Below are 12219 nucleotides of genomic sequence, written 5' to 3' on the forward strand. Positions count from 1 at the left end.
TTAGAGTTTCATAGATTAAAACAAACAAACACCCAATGACTTGCCTATTGTATGCTGCATCGCGTGTGTGCACGTGCATGAAGGAGTAGAGGAGAGGCAAGCTAGTGAGCAATGATTCTCCATCCTTCCTACATTCTTCTCTCCCCTTCATCCTTCTGTCTCGGAACATTTCTTCTCTCCCTCCCCCCGTCCATCTATCTCTGAACATTTCATTTTTTATTTGGGGGGGGAGGGTGTTACAAAAACCCAGGATTGAGCTACCTATTTTTTTTTTTAAGATGTGTCTTTTGGGTCTGTCTCTTTCTGTTCTTTTAAAAAATGTATCATTTTTATTGGGGGCTCTTTACAGCTCTTATCACAAGGGTCTTTTTCTTAAAACAAATTTATCCTTTCTCTGAACATTTCTATGTATGTATTTGTTTATTTTATTATTTTAATTTTGGGGGTGCCGAAACCCAGGATTTAATCACCTATTTATTTTTCCAGATGTGTCTCTTGGGTTTTTTTTTTAAAACAAATTTATCATTTCTCTGAATATTTCTATTAATTTTATTATTATTTTTGTTTGCCGAAATCCAGAATTGAACCGACAGTTGATTTTTTTATATGTCTCTTGGGACTTTTTCTTTTTAAAAACAAATTTATCCTTTCTTTGAACATTTAAATTTTTCTTTTATGCATACCCAGGATTGAATCACCCATTTATTTTATTAAATGTGTCTCTTGGGTCTTTTTCTTTTTCAAACAAATTTATTGATGGAATTCATATACCTAAATGCAATTTATTTTAACTGGTATATAATCCAATAACCTATTAGTATGTTTACAATTTGTGAAACCATTACACAAGTCTAATTTTAGAATATTTTCATCAACTTATAAAGAAACCTTGGTACACATTAGCAGCTTCTCTCCATATTCCCCATTTTTAGTTTTATGGAATGAAAAAAACTGAATTGTGCCTGTAGCTGCTATTTGTTCTGCTCGAATGAACATCACCAGGGCTGAAAATTATCTCCGTTTACTTAGTACTTTCTCAAAACATGGAGGCCTCTCACCGAAACTGCAGTATAATGTTTGATTTTACTCAAAATTGCACTTTCTTAGAATCTAGAGATTCTATTTATTTGTTTTATTACATTTATGTATTTTAGAATGCATGGCCTAGCTGGCTAAAATTTTATTTTAAATTTTATATAGCTAAATAACTAACTTAATTTTTTCTATTTTTACTAATAAGATTTAAAGTAGACGATGTTTACTAAAAATAGAAATTAAACATTTTCTGAAAAAATTATTTTACTGTTTTATTTTTTAATCTGGTTTAATTTTTGTCATATATAGAATATTTGTTTAACTAGAAAAAAACCACAAAATGCCAAAAAATGCTTTGATGTTTGAAGAACCCAGGTGTTTTTTTTCCCCCTATTTTTACACATATTTTTGAGCAAATTATAAAGAAAAGGAAGGACATAGAAGGATTTGTTTAACTAAATGTGGTCTTTGGGAATAAGAAAATATATTCCACCATAATGTAAAGGACCTGGTAACACCATTAAATGACATAGTCTTCATAGAATACACTGAGAAGAAGCTTGATCGCCCAATACCACCAACTACTGGTTAACTACCCTTAGAGGAACCTTCCTGATTTTTTTTTTTGTTTCTGCTTTTCAAAATCCTGGGTCCAATAAAAGGTAAAAATATTAATTCTGTGTCTGGTTTCTTTACATTTTTATTCATTGAACGCACAACAGATTCTGTAATGGAAAAGTGTTTCGCATTTTCTAAGCTACTGCCTCGCTTTAAAATGAATTTGTAAAATTAATTTAAAAAATGAATTCAGAGAATGAACCCAATTTAGACGGAATCAAACCTAAGTTACAATACAGGGCTAGTTTAAATCAGAGTCCAAGATATGTTTTTGATGCATATTTTTCTACAGACTAAAGCCCCAAATTCATAGTGCCCCCTACAGGGCAGATTAGAATTGCCCCACAGGATTTCCAAGGCTGTATTTTTACAAAAGTAGACTGACTAATCTTTGTCCCACAGGGCAGCTGGTGGGTTCTAATCGCTCACCTATTCATCAACAGCCAAGCAGTACAGTGCTGAAAGGATGTTAAGCCCAAAGTGCTGTATAGCACTGATGGAATATAACTTATCCTCTAGTTCTTTAATATCTCCTCCCCTCAATAGGGTTTTTGTTCTACCTCATTCCTCTTGTTAGACATGAGTACGTTCATTGGTACAATTAAAATGGTTTGGCACCTGAAGCCAAGATAAATTACCCTTCACAAACAGGAAAGGGAGTAATGATTCCTTGAGGGTATAGGAAAAGGGTGAGGAGGGAGCTGATAGTAATGAGGACTGTATAATGCCACAAGGGGAATGAATAGAATTGTAGGTGAACATGGAAAACTAATATAACAAGGGTTCATGGTGGCGTGGATTGGGCGAGGAAGGGATGGGACGAAGGGAAGTTGATATCAAGAAAAGTTTTGAAACTGATGGCGGCAGTGATGACAAAATTATTCTTGATCTAATTCAATTGTGAATAGTCACATCACCAGAGCTCCCTATAAAATGATTAATAAAGAAATACTGTGCCACCAGAGCACCTAATTCTCTATATAATCAGGGTCCAGTAGTCACTTCATGAACCTGAGGATCTAGAAGCTAAATAACTAACAGAGTCTATGTTTAATATGTTTGGGAACCAACCTTCAGAAATCATTTTTATAATATACAGGTAGCACATGAGGAGGCTTCTGATTTCATACTGATCCAGTCTGTTATACTGGGATACACTATTCCTTGTAGAACTCTGTCGGGTCTGTAATATAAAAGCAGGGTACTTTTATGACATAATACAAAATTAAACCCAAACCAAACATGTTGTGGAGTCGATTCTGATTGACAACAACACTATAAGCTCTTCAATTTTCTATAACCTTAACTCAGTTGACTACTAAATTTATAATTAGTCTTTCTGGGGAATATTGTAAGATTAAATACAAGTTTTATGTTATCCTTAGAAGGAAATGGGCTGAATCTTTGTTGTTACTACATCATATCACTGAGAATTACCTTGGGGACCTTTAACACAGCATTACTCTGTTTCATTCCAGTATGCCCTGTGTTAAAGTATTAAGAACTTTAAGTAATCACGCTGGCTAGGAAAAATAGCCTTTATATGGAGCAAAAACATAAGCCACATGGAAGCATAAAAAACCTTTCTAAAGAGTTTAATTCCTTAGAATTTTTCAAATTTTAATTTCCAAATCATAGGTCAAAAATGGATCTAAAAATGGACTTAATAGAATAATAAGCTAATAACAGTAGTGAAGAAACAGTTAAAAATAATAAAACCCACTACCACTGAATCCATTCCAACTCATAGTAACACAGTACAGCATTTCCAAGGCTTGGGATCTTTACAGGAGCAGACAGCCTCATCCTTCTCTTGTAGAGAGGCTGGTAGCTTTGAACTATGAACCTTAATTTAGCAGTCTAACACTTAACCAAGCGTGCCAACTGGGCTCCTGCCAAGATAAAAAGGAAATGCTAATATATTCATGAATTACAGGATGCATTTTACACATCTAGGCCTGATTGCCAGGGAACAGAGAGACATATTTATATAAAAAGAAAGATGTTTATAGCCTGACACATAACTACAAGTATCCTATATATTCCATTTCTTACATTTTCACCAGTGTTGCCCAGATCAGGAAATCCTGTTGCTCCTTCTGCAATGAGGGAACCTCTTGAATCTTCCCTCTTAATTCCATGTCCATTGTGAAATGATCCATAAACTAGAAAAATAGCCAAGCCCTTGTTAACAACAGGAGGCAAAATTACTTTTTACAAAAAGACATAGAAACCTGCACGAATTAAATGAGGATGAACTTAATTTTAAGAGGTACCTAAGGGATTCAATTTTGGCCATTAAAAATGTGAAGATTATCAAAATGCCATCTAAAGCTCAGTAACATCTAAACACACTTGGCTCTATTTGAAATTCCCCAGAAGTTATAAAGATAGCCACATAATTCAAGAGATTATTTTACAGGCAAGGAAATATGGGCCCAAGATAGAGAAGTGTCTTGCCCAAGAATGGCAACAGAAACAAGGATTTGACACCAGGGTTTTTTCACATAGTTTTCTATAATTACTATATACCAAGCTACACTTTATAACAAGCTCAGTTAAAAAAAATTGTGGTACCAGGTGTTAGCCGGAGTTTTATTAACTTTAGCCGAGCTCATCCTAACTCTTTAGTCTTTAATATGAAGTACTTTCAAATATATAGACTAGTCCAGTGTACATTTCAAAACACCCATGTGGTGGACAACCTTGAATGTGGGCTTAATTACCAGTGTCCTTGTCACTGCTTAGACTTCCTCTACTTGTAGGTGAAGTAAAACCACATGCAAACTCATCCCTGGATGCCTGTAACACAATGTGATATGTTATTTAAATAAAATTGTATATTAAGAGTGGAAATCTGCATGAACAGAATAAGGCAGCACCCCGGTTGTCAATATAGCTCACTGCAGGCATTAACAGTTGCCTTGTGGGCAAGCTATGCATACAGGGAACAATTCTAAGGACCCCATTTTAACTGGACCATGTCTCGAGGTGAGCAACCAAAACAGGAAAGGATCTGCAGTGACCCGTGATGAAGTGACGATGCGTGGCCAGAAGAAAAATCCAGAAGACTCATGATGTCCTCTGCAGAGGTGAGGATATACCTGTTCTAAGTACATACTTCTTGAGGGCAAAAGTAAAATCAGTGGAAAGAAATCACTGGCCTGTTAAATCTAACATGAGAAAGAATGTTTTCAACATTATGATGGCAAAAGGTTGCTTTGTCAAATTAGGGGACTGAGCATCTGCAAAGTTCCTTGCAAGTCTAAGCTTCTAAGGGTTGAAAAAGGGCACAGATCCATTGTGGTAAGCTAATAGGTACTAGCCTGGTGTCTAACATCTGAATGTAAAGATATTTTTGTTTGGTTTCCAAATTGGATAAATATATGAAGTCATAAGGCAAAAGTCAACCTTACCAAAAACATTGGATACCAGGGATTCTTGATGTTCTCTAAAACCTTGCTACTCAAAAGCGTGGTCCTAGGACCAGAAGCAACCAAAAGTTTAGAATCACAGACACTTAAGCCCTACACTCAAGCGACTGAATTAGAAACTTCATTTGAACAAATTCCTCGGATGATTCATAATGCACACTGTCATCTGAGAGGTACTGCTCTAGGGAAATCAGGGTATATCTGAAATGAAGTCAAATGATAAACTATTAGGGTTGGGACCAGATAGCATGATTACCAACTCTACTCAATCCAACAAAAGCAATATTCCAACAGATATGCATCACTACTCACAGAACTAGGCATAGCTGCACACGAGTACAAAGTGTCTCGACCCGCTAATCGCTGTATATTTTCCAAAAGCAGTCCAACAAATGGGAGGTACAATTGTGCTATTTTAGCTTGCTGGTTCTGAAAAAAATCAAACACCAAAAGTTAGAACAGGCAGGGAAGGTGGGTAACCCCACCCCCGAAATTACTGCCCTGAAGTAATCTCTCCACCTGAAACCAAAAATTTTTCCCCTGAAGTCATCTGCAAAGGCCAGGAGTCGGCAAATTGAGGCTCTCTAGACTAGTGTATAAGCCTAGTTTTTCAGCCTACTTTTAATGCAGTTTTGTGGTAAAATCTGGTGCCTCACTGATATTCCGGTCGGCTTCTACACGAGTACATATAGCTCTGAAGTAAAATTGAAATTTTAAAAAAGGATTTTCTTCAGATAATGGTGATTTCATTTGTTTGTACAAGTACATTTATGGCTCTCCAATGATTTTTAAATTGTGAGAGACAGGATCAGCTCTCCCATCTAAAAGTTTTGTTGATGTCTACAGAACTAGTAAAAAGGTCTGCCTTAAGCATTATGTTCTGGTAGGAATTGTCTATATGGGATTGAAGTGACAACAGCAATGGGGAAAATGAGATAGAAACTTTCTGAGGGGCAGTGGCTTTCTGTTTATGGGGGAGGGAACAACTGAGAAAAATTTTGCCAACAGGGCTTCTCTTGCTAGCAGCAATTCTCAACCTGTGGGTCAGGACCCCTATGGGGGTCGAATGACCCTTTCACACAGGTTGCCTAAGACCATCGGAAAACACATATTTCGGATGGTCTTGGGAACTGAGACTCCGTCTTCAGGCGGGTCCGCCCACATGCAGATATGCTGATCTGGCGAGAAAGATGCGATCTCATCCTTCCCACTGACATTGGCTTTTTATGCATACTGTCGCAAAAATGTAGCAATGTGGTTTACTGTTTTTATATTAACACTATTACCCATGCTACATCATGCTTCAAGAGAAAATTTCATTTATTTGTAATTAGAAATAAATATTTCACAATATATAATTGTATATTGCTTTAGGATTAATCACTGCACTTTATGTTCAATTTGTAACAATGAAAATACATCCTGCATTATCAGATATTTACATTATAATTCATAACAGTAGCAAAATTAGTTATGAAGTAGCAACTAAAAGAATTTTATGGGTGGGGGGGGGGTCACCACAACATGAGGACCTGTATTAAAGGGTCACGGCATTAGGAAGGTTGAGAACCACTGCTGTACAGTATGTTGTGCTTTGTAGATTCTCAATAACAGCAAAATAAAATTTAGAACAAAGCAAGTTAGGTACTAGGTGTAAACTCCGTATATATTACAATATATGGACTTGGCACTACATACCAGTTTCAAGACTAAAAGGAGCTGGCTCACAGCCACAACCAGTGAGTAAAACATGAGTTGATTTCTGCTTACACACTCAAAACGAATTACTACAGAGCTGGTGCCTTAGGGGTTATGAGTTGGTCTGCTAATGGCAAGGTCAGCAGTTGGGAACCACCAGTGGGAGAAAGATGGGGCTTTCTACTCCCATGAAGGGTTAACAGTCTCAGAAACAGGGACAGTTCTACCCTCTCTTATCAGGTCTGAGTTGGCATTGACTTGATGGCAGTATGTTTAGGTGTTTTGAGTTTTTGTTGGTATTTGTATTTATATATGATACAGAGTCAAATCACATCCCTCAAGCGTAACTACATGAATTAAAACGTTTGGTGTTTCCCCCCACAGGAGCTGATCTATTAGTCCTGTTCTTTAGTTCCAGTGGGGGTTAAGCTTCAGGAGAGCAGAAACAAGTCTGTTCACTGCTGCATCCCCAGTGCCTGGCACACAGCATGTGGCCAATACACCCTAGCTTGAATGAATGAATAAATGGACGAAGCGGAAAAAAAAAAACAGCATTCACTCAAGAAACTTGACAGTAGTGGGAGGTTTTGGTTAAAACTGGACTCAAAAAAGGTTACCTGGATATCCTCATTTTAAGACCTGATTCACTGCCATTGAGTTCATCCTGACTCTTAATCACTCTCTAGGGTTTACAAGACTGTCAGGACTTCCAAGAACAGACAGCCTTGTCTTTCTCTCAAGGAGCAGCCTACCCTGTGCTTAGCAACTCATTTTATGCCAGGTAAGCACGTGGAATTATTCTAAAGGCCTAATTTGAAACCTCGTTCTCCCCCCCCAAGCCTGTAAAACTTCATGTCAATAGGATTTGCATGTATGTAAAAGGTGTAACAAATAGAATGGCCTGCCCACAGAGACAATGTAGAATTGCTATCAGGTTTATAACCACAGCCCAGCTACTGATGGTATCACCATCAGCATTAACTTTTTTTTTTTCAGTAAAAAGACTTAACATATCTTATTAACCACTCAATAAGCAACTATATTATATGTACTCAGGGACTGTTTAAGTGGATGCCTCTGTTAAGGTAATATTCAGTCAACCCAAAATCAGGTATGTATTTGAGAGAGTATGCACGGCTAGAGTCCTAGGACTTACATTATCACACACACAATTTATAACAATGCAATTAGCCCCTGCGGTTCTTTTAAAAGGAGCCCTGGTGTGATAGTGGGCTACTAACTGCAAGGTCAGCAGTTTGAACCTACCAGCTGCTCCTCTGTAACTTGTTACAGTTGATTAAAAATACTCTGCCCTTTAGGGTCGATATGAATCAGAACTGACTCAGTGGCAGTGAGTTTGGTTTTTTAAATATGATTTTAAAATTAAAAATAAATGTTTTCTTCCTTAAACAGTTAACTGAGCAATAGTTAAAACCTAATGATGAGTAACTACGAAAAATTTTATTAGGGAAAGTAAGTTTTGTGACACTGTTTATGCCTTATGAAAAAGACCATCTTTAAGGAGAAATGTTAGTAGAAATTTCCTAAGATGATACCAAGGATTGCATGGGCATCCTTACCTTGTGCTGATACCTAGTGTCAAATGCGTGTTTTATCAAAAGGTTCTTTACGACAGAGATAGCTGTGTATCTGATCTCATAATTGTCTTGAAGGGCAATGGAAGTTTCCCTCAGAAGCAGACCAACCAAGAAGTGATGCTTGCAATACTCATCCGATAAACTGTATTCAAGATTTGAATCTGCAGTATAAGGAAATTGAAAGCCCATTTGTAAGAATATTCCAGAGTGACTTAAAACTTTTACAACGCTCTAGCCATTCTTTAGTTAATACATGAGCATGCTAGCAAAGCTTATAATCATAACTGATGGATGCATCTGAACAATTTTTATTATCATATGGAATGAGCATGCAAATTTTCCAAGATAAGTACACTCTTAGAGCTAGGTTTATTTTTATTTATTAATTTTCTTTTAGAGTTTAGATGGTCGCCTTAGTGATAATTTCCATCAATAAAAATAGCCCCGAGAGACTCTTAAAATCTTAAAAAACCTTAACACCGAACCTTGGATGAATAAATTCTACATGTGGCAATGTCTTAACACATCCCTTTATATCCCAAGAGATTTAGTTCAAGTACAAATTTCAGTAATTGTGTAAACTGATTTACTCATCTGTTTACACTTATTAAGTGGGAAAGGAAGAGCAACTAGACCGCTGAGTCATTTTAACATTACAAGTGACATTTTAACAACAGTTATATATTGGCCTGGAGATGAGTATATCCGTGGGATATAAGAGCAGTCAGAACACAGCCTCATCTCCTTCCACTTCGTCGCCATGCAAACACACAGAGCTCATCACATCGCCACCTTCAAACCATGGCTTTCCTTCTCTTCCTTCATTTTCCGTCCCGGCTGCTACTATCCTACGTGGGACTTGCCTTCTATTTAACACGCAGAAGGGACTCTGTTAAGTGGAGTCATTCCCGGAACAGAATTCTACTATGGTTAGTTTCTCGATCCTATCATTTAATAGGGTTAGGCCATAAAGTGAAAAAGGATTGACTTTTTCTTTTTTGGCCTCTTTAGCACATAAATGCCACGTGTCCCGTATGAGCTTTCTGAAAGCGCCTTGAGTAATCAGAGTTAATCTTAGAGATTGGTGATCTGCCTATATCTTTCTTATGCCTGACTTCCTCTTCGCTGTCAGTAAACATTGAGGAAGTATGTGGGCTCTACCCACTTAGCATCCAATAGGCAGGAGTAGCTGAAGAGGGTTGGCTGAGGTTTTAGACATCTTGCGTCCATTTTCACTGGCTGTTGTTTCCACTCCTCAGGAAATACTTCTCTAGAGACCTAGGCAAGAGATTTTCTTCTGGCCACTTGTTGACTTCTTTGTGAGCCTCCATCACATTCTAAGCACAAGTAAGGACTCACAGGTGCCCTTCCTTATCTGGGTAGATTTTATCAATGCGAATTCTTTTGTCTTTCCTTTTTTCAGTTTTTTTTTTGCTTATTTCAGTGATTTGAGTGAATCCAATCAAGTGGTTTCATCCACACCTTCAAACTGTGGCGTCACACAAGGTCCCAGAGAAGGGAAACAAGCTTGGGAGAGATGACAAGGCCCTTAGGGAGCAGAGACTCTCTTAGCCACCTCCATACCCTCACCCCCATCACGTTGATTCTGTCAGCACCACTCGTTTCTTTTCTAAGTAAGTCAATACCTTGTGCCTCAGTTTTTCGTTTCTCAGAGCACGGTGAACTAAAGCCTCATTTGGGGGCACAGGTAGATGTGAAAATCAAGCACCCCCCCTCCATCCATCTCAGCCATTCATCAATTGTTTCAAAAGACAGCACACTAGAGTGAACCGAGTTAAACCTACCTACTGAAGTCAAACGGTCCACCGCAAATGAAAAAAAATCTAATTAATATATGAAAAGAAAAGGGACAAATAAAAAACATAGTAACATAAGAATAGGGCTACACAACAAAACAGTCAATACAACCAGCATGGTGATAAACACTGAAGGCATTTCACAAATTTCATGCACATCTATCACAATTTTACTGTGCCTTTCTAGCTCCTTTCAGCAGAAAACCCATTTTTTAAATCTTAGTCTCATATTAGATTCCAAACACTATGAACAGCGCAATTTACTAGTACCTGCCACCTGTGTTTAAGCAATCTACATCACAGGCCAGATTTTTGCTTGCTGTGGACGCTACACTGGCCACTATGGCGATAAGGCAGAACACTATTAAAGGAACCTGTCCTGCAGATAACACCAGTTTTGAGATTACCTTCAAGATGACAGCTTTAAACTAGAAAATCATATTCTACACTAGCACTAGCTAAAATAGAAAGACAAACCAAAGAAAGACTCAATCCAACAATCCCAACTGATGGAATTTATCAGTACATACCTTGAACTCGCTGAAGTTTGGGTTTTGCAAATGCCATGGGCAAGTTGAGAGGAATATAATGTTCATGGTTGCAAATGGTTTGCAGGAATTCAAACTTGTGTTCAGCCAGGACCTAGATGGAAAGCAATTGTGCATTAATGCCTCTGGAGCGAGCATTTGAGTATTTTAACAATCAGACATAGAGTGCTGACTGTTCCTAACTGATGTATTTTAGCATCCTGAGCAGACCCGGGGATAGGGTCTGTGCCACAGAGTTAGTGTAACACGCCAGAGAATGCGATCTTTAAAAAGGCCTGCTTGCAAGATGGGTTCCTAGAAGGCATGTAAGAAATTAGAATTGTGAACATTCCTGAGGTAATCTGGTAGATTTTCTAGGCCAGCCTGCTTAGACATATTTGTAGAAAAAATACATTGTGGAGGAATATCTGCTTTCCACCCGAAAAACTCTGGACTTTTGATGGGTAAGGGATACCTAAAGAAGCATCCCCTAATAAAAAGGCCTAAACCCCTTGAGTCGCCAGTGAGCTTCCCTAAGGAAATACATGTGCTTGTATTTCCCCTGATGGAAGGAGGGTCTGCTGTGTGATCCCTCACAGAGGAAAGAGCTTAGTAAACGTGCACAGCAGCTACTTCATGTTTTGGTCCTTTATGGAACTGCCTGGGCATCCTTACTCTATTGAAGTAATTAACCTTAACCATGAGTAAGATCATACATGTACTTTGAATCCTTGGACACTCACTATGCAATATTCTCTCATTTGAGACACTAAAACAATAAAATAAATAAATAACAACTCACTGCTCTCGAGTTGAACCCAGCATATAGCAACCCTATAGGACAAAATAGAACTGCTCGCTGTGGTTTTCTAAGGCTTTAAATCTTTATGGGAGTAGAAAGCTCATCTTTTTCCTACTGAGTGACTGATGGGTTCAAACTGCTGACCTTGTGGACAGCAACTCAACTCCTAACCCACTACGGCACCAGGGTGAAAGCTAGATTCAAATTATCTAATTAAATCAGCCACTCCAAATCCTTCAGAGGAGAATAGATGCCACTCTTGGCCATGCCTTCTCAGGCCTCAAAGCATGTCAATAATGTTCTTATAACTCACCTTAGGATCTTTGAGGCTGAATCCAGATATATAGTCATTTATCAAATTGAAAACAAACCCCCTATTCATGAGTGTCAAACAGCGCTAGAGAAATCAAACAAAAATAAGCTGTTAGTTATATAATTCTGAAAATTTGGCAGGTACAAGTTTTTATAATTTGTTACAGGCTAAAAGGATAACCATTGCCATTTTATAGATAATAGCGTAATAGCTCTCAGAGCTTGAGGTGACAAGGAAGGAAGGAAGGAAGGAAGGAAGGAAGGGAGGGAGGGAGGGCAAGGGACTAATTGTTGGAATTAGGACTTAACTGGATCATTTTCAAGAGAAGCTAGGGAGCACACACACTCGCTCCCACAAAGCCTCTTTCCTCGAGGTCA

General features: G+C 37.9%; 1 protein-coding gene across 2 annotated transcripts in view; it reads right to left on the reverse strand.

Annotated features, from left to right (window-relative positions):
- Positions 1 to 12219, reverse strand: part of DOCK11 (dedicator of cytokinesis 11) — a 232006-nt gene that overhangs the window by 72193 nt on the left and 147594 nt on the right. The window contains exons 29-36 of one of the 2 annotated variants that reach the window (XM_075539219.1): positions 11843 to 11926; positions 10731 to 10842; positions 10189 to 10227; positions 8366 to 8544; positions 5400 to 5516; positions 4380 to 4455; positions 3709 to 3818; positions 2725 to 2836 (exon numbers count right to left, since the gene is read on the reverse strand). In XM_075539219.1, the coding sequence (XP_075395334.1) occupies positions 2725 to 2836; positions 3709 to 3818; positions 4380 to 4455; positions 5400 to 5516; positions 8366 to 8544; positions 10189 to 10227; positions 10731 to 10842; positions 11843 to 11926 (829 nt within the window). The remainder of the gene's footprint in view (positions 1 to 2724; positions 2837 to 3708; positions 3819 to 4379; positions 4456 to 5399; positions 5517 to 8365; positions 8545 to 10188; positions 10228 to 10730; positions 10843 to 11842; positions 11927 to 12219) is intronic. The other variant, XM_075539220.1, reaches the window with a different exon arrangement.

Source organism: Tenrec ecaudatus, chromosome X (assembly GCF_050624435.1).
Source record: "Tenrec ecaudatus isolate mTenEca1 chromosome X, mTenEca1.hap1, whole genome shotgun sequence".
Taxonomy (NCBI): Eukaryota; Metazoa; Chordata; class Mammalia; order Afrosoricida; family Tenrecidae; genus Tenrec; species Tenrec ecaudatus.